The sequence below is a fragment of the Oryzias latipes genome, chromosome 22 (genome assembly GCF_053564925.1).
Source record: "Oryzias latipes strain Hd-rR chromosome 22, Olatipes_Hd-rR_3.1".
NCBI lineage: Eukaryota > Metazoa > Chordata > Actinopteri > Beloniformes > Adrianichthyidae > Oryzias > Oryzias latipes.
In genome coordinates this window covers 17,647,596-17,663,377 of record NC_136258.1, presented here as the reverse complement: position 1 = coordinate 17,663,377, position 15,782 = coordinate 17,647,596, and the positions used below count along the sequence as shown (strand labels likewise).

Sequence of the window (15,782 nt, the reverse complement as noted above, 5' to 3'; positions counted from 1 at the left end):
AAAGCATATTTTTGGTTTGCAGACAGGTTAGCAGAACACGATAAACTTGTTTATCTTGTTTGTTGTGATGTTATGTTAGACAGAATGTTGTGGCTATTTTGTCTTCTGTCGCCTTTTCAGCAGTGACAAGTTTAAAAAAAATGTTTTGAGTGAAGGGTGTGTGTCCCAGCCTTTAAACTTTTACTAGAAATCTAACAGATGCAACCAATTATAAATTAACACATTATTTAACCTTTTCAACTTCTTAGGAGATTAAAACCACAGACATACACACAGATTTCTAAATGGCAAAGAAGACTGAATCAGGATGGGCACATTGGTGACAGTTCACTCCATTAACCTCAATGTTGTGAAAAACAGCAGTGAAGAAAGTCTGAATCTGCTGGAGTAAAAACAATAAATCTATTCACCTACCAATAAAAAAAGCACAAATTTGTCTTCTGATAGAATCCAAACTGATCAAATTTTTATTTATCTCACTTAAATTTTCATAAATAATAAATACAGCAAAAAGCAAGATTAAAAAAAAACATTTCATAAACCAGAATGCTTATGACTTTACTGTTGAACTTTTTAATGTGGATGGCAGAGGTGCAAAGGGGGAGCAGTTGACCTCTGATCAGAAGACGGTCCCCCTTTGATTCTTGCCCATGTGTCCAAGTGTCCTTGCCTGAACCCCACATTGCTTCTGGTGGTTGAACGTTGGCGCCAGTATTCGGCAGCAGAGGCCTGAATAACCCATAAATATGAAGGTTTTCTGTTTTTCTCAGATTAGAAAAAATCTGTTTCATCAAAAATAAAATTGATGTTAATTATTCCTAGTATAAAAATATTTTAAGTTGCAACATTCTTTTATTTATTAAGCTTGGTATTTTCATTTCTTATGTTTGGCAGCCAATCTGCACATTTAGAACAAAACATAATTTTTTTTTTAAACAAAAAAAGTATTTTGGTTTTAGATACGGTTAAACATATTTTTAGAGAGTAGACGCTATTATTTTGTTTTCTATATTTTAAATAATTTATTACAGCAATGTTGTGAAAAACAGTAAAGTGAACACTAGAGGGCGATAGCGTGTAAACTAACTTCCAACCTATAGGAAACCATTAAAAAAATAGAAAAATCTTTTCATATAAAAATTTTTTCTAGCTTTGTGGGTTTTTTTTATATAAAACAAAAAGGCCAAAAATTATGTCCCCAACTCAAATGTATTTTTGACAAAAGTAATTAAACAAAACTACCATCGCCCTCTAGTGTCATCTTCCTGTTACTGCTAGCACCCACACTGGGCCTCCTTCAGCTCCTTCCTTCCTGTTGCAGTCTCGGATGCCACAGAACATTTGAGCTGTGCAGTTTCTAATTATGATGCAATGCTACAAAAGGACCCAAAATGCCTGATTTCATCATATTTTTGGAACAGCACTAGAAAGATAAGGAAGTGAATAAAATGCTTCAGTCTATGAGAAAAGTGTAGCAATCCTGAAACATCTCACAAATTGTTTTACATTGAGAGCAAACATCCAATTCCACGTGGTAGAATCTGAAAATATGGGGAGGAAACAGAAAAATATTTATTTGAATCTTTCAGCACATCCAGAATTGTCATTTTCGCTTCTCTGCAAGTGAATCCAAGTTGACTTTATCCGCGCAGAAAGCTGTTGCACTCCTGCATGTTAAAAGGCTTTTATAACAACAACACTGTTGTGCTGGCTAAGTGGGAGGGGGTGTCAGGTCAGAGCACAAGTGATGTGGAATCAGCACATTCCTTACATACTCCTACACTGTCATGTTCCAGTCAGCTGATTGGGTATCTGGCTTTTTTTTTCCTTCGTGGAAAGCTCTCGACACATCCTGCAGTAACGCTATCTTCAGTTTGGTTGATCCTCCTGTTGCAATCAGGGAAAGTAAATGCTTCCAAACTTCTTCTTAGTTAAGGAGCCCTTACTGGAGTGTAAGTTTGCAGTCATCTCAGAAATGATAAAGAATCCTCAGTTCTTGGGAAAACCCTGACACCTTGTTGGGAAGTTCACAAAAAAAAAGGTTCCCAAATGAAGTCAAACGTTTGTGAGTAAACTCTGACAAAGATCAGTTAGGAAGTTCTCAATGCTTACAAGCTCTTTGTTGTGCAATGTTTTCCTGCTGCAGGAGGCCTCTGCTCTGCATGCTTCTTGCCTAACATTCGACTCCTCCTACTAAACATAGATCTGACGGGCGCAACGCCAGCACAACTTCAGCAAAGCAGCCCACTCCCTGCATCTGCTCTCCATCAATTTGGTATGTGCTGCAGAGCCTTTGATCCCCACCCACCCCCCTGCTTCTACTGTATTTTTGTGAATTTGATGTGTTAAAAAAACCAATCAAAACAACGGAGTTATTCAAAAAAAATAGTAATACTCACTAGATTAAAGCAAAACATGACTACATAATCATGCAACTATTTTGTATTATTACTAAAGGCAATTGTAAGAATAGGTTAAAATTGCAGCTTAAATTATGCAGAACCAAGTGTCATTACAAAGTATAATGTATGTACTTTACAATTCTTATTATAGAAGAATGTTTCTCTTTTGGTCCCATGGTCACTACTACCTATTGATTTTGTAGGAGGTAGTATGGGACTTTGAAAAAAACAAACAAAAAAAAAACACCAGCTCAAACCAAAGGCTGTAATTACAAAGACTGGGCGGGGACTGAGGGGATTTAGGGCAGTTATGGTGGTTCTTGAGAAACAAGACAAAGGCTGTTAAGTGTTGCTGACACAGCCGGACAAAAGAGGAGAACTGGCACATTCACCAGAAAGCCGTAAGAAGAACTGAGCATATTTGAAGTGGCATCCTTGGATGCAGAGAAGGTCTTGACTTCCTTATAGATGCACTCAAATGAGCGTGTCTGTGAGTCCTTGTTGTAAGATGTAATTAAGATCATTGCAAAGCCACTGCGCTATTATACTGAGCTGGAAATTCCAACTATACAGCCAGTTAGTGGTTGTTTATTGCACGAGTATGCATTTATTGTTGTAGATCCAGTAAATCCATGTGAAAAAAAACAGTGTGGAACAGTCATGATCAATAAAAGTAACGCGAGAATAACATTTTAAAGCACACAAATAAACAGAAATACCCTTAACTTGCATAATCAGTTCCACATTATCAGAGTTCAGAAAAGCCCTGATCAAATAAAGCCTTTAAAGAGCTCAAGGGGGGTAACTGAAATGAGTAAATCTGATTTCCTATTCTTTGCACTCAAGAAAAATACCAGAAGGATCATTTTCCCACTGTTGAAATAGGCTTGACTTAAACGAAAACAGTTCGTTCGCTTGTGTGATGCCTCAAAAATATTACAGAAACCTAAAAATTAGTGAGTCAACGAGGACGGTACAGTGTAAAAATCCACACACATTCAAAAAGAGGCGAGTCATAAGGGTTATCACTTTAAGAATTCACAGATTGTACTCTTTGTTTACATAACAGAACTTTCGATCTATTCACAGTCGCAGGTGATAGAAAATAACTACCAAAGTCTTTGTCTGATTGAAATAGTTAGATCATAAGAAAATTAAGAATTAAATATTTTTTTGGGATTTATGTAACATGATCATACACGTGGAAACATTAGCAGTTCATCAGAAACGCTGGATACAAGTAAGAATGTCTGAGAAACCCCCCCTACAATAAGTGAAGAACAAGTGAATGGTACATTCCGGCCCTTCTCCTCGCTGTTTTTGTATCTGCTGGAGATCGGATTCAAGCGCCAACTAAGTTACGTTTCCTATATTCCGCTGAGGAAGTTTGAGAGCCGATATTTTGAGAGGCGGACTTGTTTGGACGCGGACATGAACGCTGCCCCGAATGTGAAGTGAAACGAGAACATGACGTCTTTTTAAGGTGGAATTCTGGTATATGTGCATGAGAGTTGCTGCTGTTACTACTGTGTAGCTAACGCAAAACAGTGAAGCCTCATGTTTTCGTCAAGCCAAGAAGAGCACTGCGCCCCGTCCAAAGACCCGGTGAAATACGGAGAACTGGTGGTACTGGGGTAAGTACGACACGGGATTTTATTCTTTTGTCACATTTTTTGCATCATCATGGACGCTGAAAAGAGACAAACAGACTGAGCGAGCGTTTTCATTTTTTGTATTAAGAAGAATATTAAGGTCAACATTAACCCAGACTCACTTAGCAACGAGCTAATATTAGTCAGTACACAGAGATTGCGATGTTTTGCGTCACTTTAAGTTTATAACGAAAGATACCGTCAAATTCTACGGGCTCACGTTCTTCAAAGTAGACATCATGTGCGCAGGCTCAGAACGACTACACGTTCGTTTTTTACAGTTATTGAGAACTCTGTGTCAGACAGCGGGATAAAAATAATAATGATTTGAAAAAAAGGAGAAGAAAAGGGCACTGCCCAAATTCGAACCCTAAAAATAAACTGGGAGCACTCTCTTTATGCACAGAAATAAAAGTGTCCTGAACTTAAGCCGAGCAGCTTTGAGGCGCTCCTCCCTGTCTTGAAGTTGGGTTCATGGGGTTTCAGGAATTCGGAAGCTGCTTTTGTCCCCACCCCCACTCCGTAGGTTTCTTCCCTTTTCCTCCTGGGATCACTTAAGTTTGGTTATTGTTTGTTAATACTCCGTGATTTGCAAATTGGTCCATATTTTATCTTTGCATTCTTCAGTTCATGAATACATCCTCTGTTTAAACCCAATTTAGAGTTTGGTGATTTTATACTAACCAAACAAATGGTCTGATACCAAAATTGTCAAAGATGAGACATATTATTAAAGTATTTTGCAATCTCTGTACTGGAATTATGGTTTTCGCCATGGCATGAGTACACAACAACCCAATCAGTGTGTAACATTAGACACACTCCTCAGTCCAAGCTTGGAGTGAAAAATTAACTTAGAGTAGAAAAATAGAGGGTTGAAAGTAGGGCATTGGGACAAAAGATCAAAGTCAAGGAAGTGCGTTCACAGAGAATATAACTTTCATTTAGGTTTTTATGGCTGATGATTTAATGCCATTAAGTCAATGGTTTCAACATAAGAAGTAAAGACTCAAACAAAAAGTTAAATCAGGTAAATGTGATGAATGAATGAAAAGGCTTTTTTAAGAAGTCCCAACATTTATTGACTTGACAGAAAAGGATTTTAGATCCATCTTTAAATGCTGTTTAAATACATGTAAAACTATAACATTTCACATAATATATACATGCATACATAATATAACATTTCAGTCTTAGAAAATAAGTAATACTAAAAATTATGAGTGTTTACCATCAGAGATTGAATTTTATCTAGTGTTATTCCTAATAAAAATAAAGAAGATTTTTTATTGTTTTGTCAGACTTTTTTTGTATTAGATTGTTGATCCTGATTTTTTTTTCACATTTTCACATAATTTTAATTGACATACAGCTCAACACTTTAGCTAAAAATATTGATTTTTTTGTTGCAATTTCTGTTCCATTTAATTTTAAATCAGACGTAAAATTGATTTAAAGCAGAGTTTAACATCACAGAAACTGCTAGAGTTATTTAGCATATATTTTCATGAATCAATCATACAGATAATGGGATTAGCTTTTTGTCTATTTATTTTCTTGCCAGATTGATGAGCAGGGATTTAATTGTTTATCACCCCAAGCTGTGAATTCTGTGCATTCAAAGAACAACTTTGGCCCTCTCTCCGGACACAAATGTGCATTGGATGTGATGGGTGCACAATTGCTGCCGTGACGTCACTTCCCATTGATAAAACTGATTTTAGGCAAGATAGCAGTCAGCATGGGACAAAGCTTGTTTGAGCTTGGGCTCTCTCTGACTTGTTTCTGGGACCATGGTGGCTCTTATTACGAGCATGCTTGCACACCCCACCCCATCCTCCAACTGTGATTTCTGCTGGCCAGGGTTGGTGCTAGTCAGCGAAACGCAGGGAACGGTGCGGGGGAGCTGCACGGGTATCTTGGAAATGAAAGGGCGGATTGATGAAGACACAGTCTTTGCCTTTACTCAGCTTCCTCTGTTCATTGTAGCTCGCTGAGTAGCCCTATTGATGAAACTTTCTGTAGTTTGCCATAAAGAACTGCTTGGTAGAGGAAGTGTAAAAAAAACTATTTATGTTTGGTACATTTGTGTAGACTGATTGTCGAGATGCTTTTGTCAGAAATCTCATTCATCATTGTAGAACTCTTACAGATTTTTTTGCAGTCATTCTGCATTCTCGTACTGGAGGTCTTTTACAATTTAGATTTGTTTTTTTAAACCTCCACAGGTTGTTTTACCAATTTCTGCTGAGATTTATGATTTCTTTCAGGATCTGGTATCTTGTTACGTCCTTCTTTTATTTACGTTGAGTTATAAAAGGCATTTCTTTTCTTTCTGGGGAACACTAGACCATCATTTTATGGTAAAAGGAAAGAGCTACTGTTGGCTCCTCACTGCAACCCTGGAGGATATGCGATATGCCAGAATCTTTAATCCTTCTCTTTAGCATCAGAAGGTAAAGCCACTGGCTGTCTGGCACGGGTCAAAAAGGGAAAGTGATCACAATTAGTTGGATCGCTGCTTTCAAAGAACCTGTTCTAGCTAATTTGACACAGTCAGTTTCTGATCCTATTAATATTGATTCTTAGTGTTATGACAGAAATAAGACAAAACACCTGAGGAGCAACGTCAATGTTACACAGGAGAAAAGCTGTGATGGGTGTTATCTAAACGTAGACGTTTCTCTGATTCCTGTGTATTCTCTGTTCTGATTGTGACACGGCTGTGAAAGAACAACTCAAGTAGAGCCTGATGACTTCTGGGCTCGGATCATCTGGGATTATTGAAGACAATGTTACTTTGGTGCTGCCTTTTTCAGTGGATTGGGTGTAGTTTGTTTGCAGAACAAATCACTGGCTCTCTGTGGGTGGCTGTCTTACAGGCCAGCTTTGTGCATTGTGCTGACTGCGACCATGTGTTTCCATGCCGGGCCAGCCATGTGGAGACATGGGACAGGTGGACTAGCTTAGGAGGGAGGTACGGAGGAGTAGGAGGAGGCCTTGGTTTTTTGTTTAGTTGAAACAAAAGAGGAGAGCTTTCAGATTACTCTGCAAACGATTGACGCAGCTCCCAGCTGCACTGGAATGCAACGGCCAGGCTCTCGTAGAAATATTTCTGTTGCGCTTGGTGGTGTTTTAGCACTCTGTGGTGACGTTCTGGCTGTGACAGAAGGTCTGTGAGTTGGAGGGTGGTAAAGCCTGGGGTGTCCCAGCTGTAGGAACCAGCCGGTGGACAGAAAGAGAGCCAGTCTTACCGGAAGGGGCTTTTCCATTCACAAGGAGAAGCCTGAGTGAGGTAGTTTATAGCTCACACAAGGAAAAGGCTTAAACCGTTTAAAAAGGGGTCAGAATATGAAGGGGAAAAAAGGTTTTCGATGATAGTATTCCGTTGGCTGTTTGTCTTTGCTCCAAATTTAAATGCATTTTAGTCTGACATGTTCCCAAATGTCACCAGCATCGTAAAATCACTGGTATGGGCCTCAGCGCAAAAGAGCAGCTAATGCAGTGTAAGCTGACTGAAATCTGTAGCACCAGAGTGCATTATGTAAGCGCACACATCATCCAAGGTGACGCTTAGATTACCAACATGGTGTATTAGATTGCCTGTGATGTAATGCGCAGAAAAGCTCTTTTTTTTTTTTTCAAAACACACAGATATTTCTAAATCTCCATGTGTGCTTGTTATATGATTACAAGAATTTTGCCCGTAAATCTCATTACACACATCTCTTTGCAGCGACAAAAACTGTATTTTCATCCAGGATTAAAGAAAGTTCACAGAATCTCTTCATCCCAACCTCCTCTGTGACAGGTACAATGGCTGCCTGCCCAACGGAGATCGGGGTAGACGGAAAAGCAGATTTGCGCTATTGAAGAGGACCAAAGCCAACGGCGTTAAGCCCAGCTCTGTGCACATCCTCAACACACCCCAGGATAGCAAGGTACTCAACAAAAGGCGAATTTACAAAAATAATGCACAGCCTTTAATTGTTTGCTTGTGTTTTTATATATATTATTAACAAAAAAAAAGTTAAAGGCCGGTAAATATGCATTGGGGACACGCCTCTCTGGAGGATTTGAATGTGTAAAGTCGATTTAAATTAGGGTTATAAATACAGTAAACAGGGATCGGTCGGATCTGCAGCAGCAGGAAAATCCCTCTCGTTTGGTGATTCTAGAAGCCAGCCTGACATTTTGAGCTCTTTGTGTTACTGTTGGCGCACCTCACTGTTGACATTTCCAGTTCACTTACTGTAGTTCCTGTCTGGGCCTTATGGATCTTCTCTGGACTAGAAAATCTGCCTAAAAATGCAGCATTCCGTATTTTATGGCTCTGCATGTGCATTTTAACACCGATTTCAGCTTTATTGGGGCTGCAGCTGTTGATCAACGGCTTGTTTAAACAGTATGTTGCGTTCCAGAAGTGGCACAGCAGAGTTATACTTAGTGTTGTTCACAGGGTGTCTGAACAATAACAAAGTCTGTTCTTCCCCCTTCAATGTGCAGCTTTGTTACCAGGCCTGGGTTCATGACGCATACATACACTTTTGAAGTTTTCCAACTCTAGTCACATCCTTACTCAGAAATCTTAAAGACCCACTCTAAAGAAAATCGTGTTTTTGACGTTTTTAACATGTTCTTGTTGCATTTTCCCATAATGGAGGACATATGTAAAGAAAATTAAGATTAAATTCGCATTTTTGCGCATTTATTGATTCAAATCATTGTGAATCAGGAGCAGACAAAAAATGCAGATGAAAAAAGCCTGTGGCAGTGACATAAGTGCTACGGTTGGTGAGCAACAAGCTCCCTCCTCCACCCAATTCTGATGCATCCACTTGTAAACACGTAGATCCATGTACGTCTTTGCTTTCCTCTTCTGAGCTGGCATCTGACTCAAACCTGTACAGCTGCATAGTTCTATCGTTGCTCGCCATTTTTGTTGCGCCGGTAATGTTAGGGTTGTGAAAGGCGGTGAGCTAGCAGGACAGAGCGTAAACATATGCATCATGTGAAGTGGGGGCAGGCTTACTCCGCTCCACCGTCCGGCGAATTTCTGATGAACTACTGCCACTCTGCAGAAACTATTTCCTAGAAAACAACAGGTGTTTAGATTTTGGCTGAAAGCAGCGTAATCACAATCAAAGGACCACTGGGAACAACGGGTCTTTAAGAGGTTGTGAATTCAAGTATAGAAAACAAAAAGCACTTACTGAAAACTGTGTAAAAACTCCTACAGCTCAGTCTTTTTATGATGCAATCTCTGAATCAACAGAGGATGCTCTGCATTTGAGAGGAAAAGCTCACATTTCTAGTGTTCCTGACAGATAACAGGACGCAGCCTTTAATTAGAAGTTGTTTTCATTTGGAATCTTTTGACTCAATCAGAGATGTGTAACTATATAACTACAGTTTGTATTGTCATTAAGCTGATCTCAGCCGTGAACAGGTGGAACATCATCATTTAGTTGCACCACAGTGAATGCATGGCACCATGTGAGGATGACACGGTCGCATCTGTCTCTGATGTCGCAGCAGAGCGCTCGGCGGCTCCGCTGACCCACTTTCTCGCTGTGCTTCCTGCGCGTGACAAAGAATCGGAGGGGGGGGGTGCTTGGAAAAGGAAATTTGCAGATAAGAGTTGGCATGTGGTTAAGTGTTGATGAGATCTGTCCCTGGGGTTTAAGCCACTTCCCCCTGTCAGTGCTGTGACCTCATCTCTGCAGCTGGAAGCCAAAGTTGTGTCACGCTGAAGGGGTGTGACCTTACAGGCCTCTCCCCCTCCTGCTTCAGGATGTTTTACCCCAGAGAAAAATATGTATTTGTGTTTAATGTTTAGAGTGGATCATGCTACCACTTAATGGGATGGAAAAGTAAAAATAAATAACCAACCCTGTACAGCTGATTTGTGGAGGTGACGCTGAAGCTCACGGTTAATGTTGTGTTTATAACGGTTTGTCATATTTCAGGCCGTGAACAGCAAAGGTCAACACAGCATCTCCTACACACTGTCCAGGAACCACACGGTGGTGGTGGAGTACAGCCATGACAAAGACACAGACATGTTCCAGGTAGAGTCCGCTGCTGTTTGCTTCCTGGGATCAGCATGTGTAGTTAGAAAGTAGATGTGTGCGTGTTCCCTGTGCAGCTCTATCCAACAGATGACAACATGATGCTTTGAAGTCAGCCATGTATTGTGGGGATCTTGTGTTTTGGGACCATGCTGGTAAAAAAAAAAAAGGAAGTGAAAGAGGAAATATCTGCTTTTTTGTTTGTTCCTCATCAGAAGTGCTGACATTGTCTTGTGTTCTTTAAATTAGGCTGTTCTTGGATCACTATGATTTGTTTTTTGCTAAATCCTTTTTTTGTTGTTTTGATGCTTTTTGATAGATGAAAGTACAGGTTTATTAAGCTGTTATTAAAAAAGGATCAAGCAAAAATCCAGTGGCTCCCTAATGCTTACATTTCACTTAGATATCATGAAACCTTTAGAAAAGCTGGTTTCCAACAGGGTTGTCAAACCTTTAAGTCATAAATAAAACAGTGGGCAACTACATAACTGTTGTTTGAACATGCAGCGATCCCTCGCCATATTGTGGTTCACTTTTCACTGTTTCACGGATATTTTCAGTGCAATTTTGCATTCTTTTTTTTTATTTTTTATATTTTTTACAGCGTACTGTGTTCTGCATGCTGTCAATCTCTTCCATCCTGTGTCTCCTGCACAGGAAGTATTCAGTTTGCCTTATTTACACAAATTCTTGATCGTGAGCAGATCTTTGTTTTCGTTCTATAATCCTGGACTTTGAGACTTTAAACAGGAGAGAAAAGCGTGAAAATGTTAATGTCTGTCTAAAAAAAAGTTCATAGAGTGCGTAGTGAGGAGTTTTTCAGCCTTAAAACGCCTGGACTCCGACTTCGAGGATTTCACCCATCTGGTTCTTTTTGATCAGCGATAAACGAGGGAACAATGTACCAACATGCTGCTAATTATGACGTGTCAATTGTGGAAATTAGTTTATTTTGTCTTGTACAAATGTTGATTTCCGGTTCTAATTCAAGCCAGAAAAATAATCAATGACTTGCAGTCTTTCATAATAAACATAGATATATCATCAGTTGTACCGTGTTTGATGCGGATTGTTTTCTTTGTTTTGGCAGATTGGACGTTCCACTGAGAGTCCCATAGATTTTGTGGTCACTGACACAATAGCAGGAAGCCAGGAGGGAGAAGAAACCCCCATCACTCAAAGCACCATCTCCCGCTTCGCCTGTCGGGTTTTCTGTGAGCGTAACCCCCCCTACACTGCTCGCATCTACGCAGCCGGCTTCGACTCTTCCAAGAACATTTTCCTCGGCGTAAGAACCCGTTTTAGAACCGCAGGGATCTCACTGCTTCAGCTCAGACGTGGAGTTTTGTTTAAGAAGTGGAGCTCACCACTTTTCTTCTTTTAACTTCAGGAAAAAGCTGCAAAATGGAAAAACCCTGATGGCCACATGGACGGTCTAACAACCAATGGGGTGCTAGTAATGCATCCTAAAGGGGGGTTCGTGGAAGAGTCCAAACCTGGAGTTTGGAGGGAGATCTCTGTTTGTGGAGATGTGTACACGTTGAGAGAAACCCGCTCCGCACAGACTCCTGGAAAACTGGTGTGTTTCTTTAGTGTCTGATAATGACTACATCTTTTACCTAATTGAATAAAAAAACAAACATCTTTCTGCTGCTTCGTCCTGCAGGTGGAGAATGAGAGCAACATTCTGCAGGACGGCTCCCTGGTGGATCTTTGCGGAGCCACGTTGCTGTGGCGCACGGCAGAGGGCCTCTTCCACACTCCCACCCAAAAACACCTGGAGGCTCTCAGGCAGGAGATCAACGCGGCCCGGCCCCAGTGCCCCGTAGGTCTCAACACCCTCGCCTTCCCCAGCATGCAGCGCAGCCGTGCCCTGTCATCCCACGAGGACAAGCAGCCTTGGGTTTACTTGGCCTGCGGCCACGTGCACGGCTATCACAACTGGGGCCACCGTTCGGAGCAGGGGCCCGGCCCTCAGCGGGAGTGTCCCATGTGCAGAATGGTGGGACCATACGTGCCGCTGTGGCTGGGATGTGAGCCCGCCTTCTACGTGGATACCGGTGCACCCACACACGCCTTTGTGCCTTGCGGACACGTGTGCTCGGAGAAGTCGGTAAAGTACTGGTCGGAGATCCCTCTGCCTCACGGCACGCATGCCTTCCACGCCGCCTGCCCTTTCTGTGCCACCCAGCTCAGCCTCAACCAGGGCTGCTCCAAGCTCATCTTTCAGGGCCCCGTGGACTGAGCCAGTGCTGCCGGACGGAGAAGAGGAATCAGGAAAACCAACATGCTGTGAAACTCCTCAGACTTCTTAATGCTGTCTTTTGTGCGTAAAAGCCAGACGTGTGCGTGTTCTGACCTGTGACAGAAAACCATTTCAGACTGTCAGAAGCTTTTTTTATGAGAAGTGGGGCTCTTTTTGCTGTGATACACAGAGACGTGGAGCACACTTTTTACCACAAATGCCTGACTCTAAGAATGAAATGATGCTTCAGCCCTCCCGCCAACCATCTGCTTCGAACAACGCCACGGCGGTGGGCCGGTTAAACTACATCCTGCTCGCTTTCCGTTAGCCTGCTGTAGCAATTGGCCCGGAGATGGGTGATCGCTCACGAACCAGACTGAACGATTTAGCACAGTTGCAGGTGTAGACGGGCCTGTTGGGGAGGAAAAGACGAGAAAATCTACGATTCGGTTTCTCGTGGGCCTAAGACGGAGTTTTCACAGAGCCAGACAGCTGGACTGCTGGCTGAGAAAAAAGCCAGGAGAAACTCTGGGTATGATGGCTTAAGCTTTTCTTATTTTTTAACACTCCCCATCAGGCCCTTTTAGCTGTCAACTCCTAATCGCATCCAAATTCCAGCTCTCTGGAGATTGCTTTTATTTACTGAACAAACTTTGAGTGAGGGAGCACAGATTTTGTTTGTACAGAGATTTAATCCAGTGCCTCAAATCCCATTGAAGTATAAGATTATTTTTCCTAGATGAGAAAAGATATTTTGCCAACAGTAATGAAAGAGATCGTTTTGCATACAAAGACACAGATTTACCAGCCCTGATAGATTCTGACATAAATTGTATTTTACTAAATTGAGGCCCATTGTGCTGTTTTATAAAACAAATGTTAATATATTTTTTTCCTTTCATATATATATATATATATATATATAGGGTGTGTGAGTGAGATTGTGTGTTTGTGTTGGCTGGGTTGTGTGAGTTACCCTGAAGTTGCCCCCCCTCCCTCCTCCACCATCTGACTTTATCTCTTTTTCTACGATCGCACCCACCACCCAGAAAGCTAATGGATGGATTAGAAAAGTGTGCAGGGCGTCACAGTGAATGTAATGAGAATACACTGACTTCCTCATAGACGGAGCTCTGATCACTTCCATATAGGTAAAGGCTGCTCACAGTTAAATATCGCAGTGGGGCGGATTGCCCCCCCCTGCTTCTTAAACCTGTACTGTATGCATTCTGTACGGTTAGCTTTACCCCACGCTGGGCCTAATCTGCGGGCTCGTTCGCCGTCAGACTCGCTCTCAGAGATTTCACCAAATATGAGAAGGAAACTACCCCCTCCACACATCTCCCAAGCGTTCCTGTAAGCAGTCCAAACCCAAACGGCTGCTGTGATGGAATGTTGACAGCTTTGGATTACATTAGACACTCTTCTGTCTGCAGCTCAGTGGGAACAATGATATTATCCCGCTCCATGCCAAATTTAGAAAGTCCTATTGTGTGTAGATGAGTCAAGTTGTCCAGAGCAGAGTGGCTGGGAAAATGAATCTGGGACGACTCTGAAAATGGTTAAGCAGACTGCGCCCGTGTGTGTCTTATCTTCCTTTAACTAGTCTATCTGAAGCAATAGAGCATTAACATAAATTGAGGCTAGTGTTTCCGTTGCAGTCAGAATAGAAATAGAATCCATTCAGGTGTTGCTGAACTCGACTAAGGGCTCCTGGACTTTGATTCGATTTTGTTTCAGAACTTCCTCTGAAACATTCTCCACATTCTTCCAAATGTCAGCAGCAGAGTTCTCTCAACCCACTAAAGAATCGCTCGATTTCTGCAGATTTGAATCTATGCACGGCCCTGTTCTAAGCCTCAAACTGTACAGTAACATTCCTTTTTTAGTAACTTGAACTGCCCGTTGCCTAAGATTGTGTTGTGTATCAGCTGCGGAGTAGCTGCCTCAAACATTCCTCCTCGGTAAACATGGGTGGGGCTCACAGTTCACCCAAGGGCTTGTTCTGTGAATTTCTTTTTGTTTTTTTTAACAGGAACTCTGCGCAAGCCATAGAACACACTGATTCCCCTCATTGCCTCCTCTGCAGAGAATAAAATATTTTTTAAACATGCGTGTCACTTTGCATTTTTTCCTGACAGTTTGCATTTCATACTGATGGGTAATTTTTTGGGGACTTGATTAACCGAACAGGTTGAGAGCATTTAAAGAGCAAATCGCTGTCAGTCTTTGCCTTTGAACTTAATGTCTGTGCTGTGCAGCCCAATGAAGCAGTGAGGTATAATCAGAGTTACATTTGTGTTTCATCATGCCTCTGTGAGGACTCCTCTGCTATCTTAGTTGCCAAAAAGACTGGATTTTGATAACTCTATCGGAGCTTCAAGATAAGACGAGTCATTTTCTTGAATACATTTTTACCCACATTTGGTTTTCCTATGGTTATCAACAAAATCTGCATATTAGAGGAAGACTGTATGGGTGAAAGCCCCCATTCAGACCACTGTAAGGGATGATTTTCCCTTAATGGCCACGAGAGGGCACTGTTTCCTCAACAATAAAGTCCTGTCCGTCAAACTCCTGAGCCTGCAGCGTCCAATAACTGCACAGCAGTTTGCTGTGAACATAAATTCATCACACATGTGGGAAAAGGAGTTTTTTTTTAATTGGACCATTTATAAATGAGTGAAAATCCCCTCTAAATGCAATTATAAAACTGAGATGTATGTCTATCTATTTAAAGGTCCACTGATAAATCTTCAGTCTGCACGCCTTTGTTTTAAGTAGTCAATTAATTATAATGTGCTTTTATTTCTTATTTAAGCCTTCCCTTGCTGTGCATCCAATTCCATAACTGTATATTTAGTTAGATCCCACTTTAGCTTTTTTTAAATCAAAAAAATAATTCAAAATATAAACATAAAATGAAGATACTTCCATCATTTACATATGACTTCGCCCCTATAATAAGGCCACATGAAAGAGATTTAAATACATAACATGTCAGTTATGGCACAGGCAGAAGACTGAAGCTGCGGGATGCCACGCTTCCTAATTAACATTTCTGTGGTGGATGAGAAATGGGTTCACATGTCTGCACATTACCCAGTTTTTCTGAATGACAGTAGAGACAGTGAAGGTGACAGCATGCTAATTTCAGGATCACATAGTGGCTCCCCCTGCCTTAAGCAGGGCAGGGTTATGCTAATAAAGGGGTGGGATTTTTTTTTTCTGCAACCAGTTTTCAGAATAAAAAAAAGCCTGACTTCATGTGCAGCTCTGATGATGCCCATTCTGAATTGTAAACCACTGCTCCTGTATCACTTCTATTCACATTCACTGAACCTTAAAGATTATTATCAGTATTTGGCTTTATATAAGTGCACAAAGGACACTTTCTGTGAAGAAATCAAAA

At 41.2% G+C, this 15,782-nt stretch overlaps 1 protein-coding gene across 1 annotated transcript; it reads left to right on the top strand.

Moving 5' to 3' along the window:
- The first annotated feature begins 3,701 nt into the window (after nucleotides 1-3,701).
- On the top strand, nucleotides 3,702-14,479 carry peli2 (pellino E3 ubiquitin protein ligase family member 2). The gene is made up of 6 exons (XM_023951733.2): nucleotides 3,702-4,036; nucleotides 7,866-7,995; nucleotides 10,024-10,125; nucleotides 11,216-11,413; nucleotides 11,516-11,704; nucleotides 11,792-14,479. The coding sequence occupies exons 1-6, from the start codon at nucleotides 3,960-3,962 to the stop codon at nucleotides 12,368-12,370; spliced, it is 1,275 nt and encodes a 424-aa protein (XP_023807501.1). The 5' UTR covers nucleotides 3,702-3,959; the 3' UTR covers nucleotides 12,371-14,479.
- Nucleotides 14,480-15,782: the final 1,303 nt, after the last annotated feature.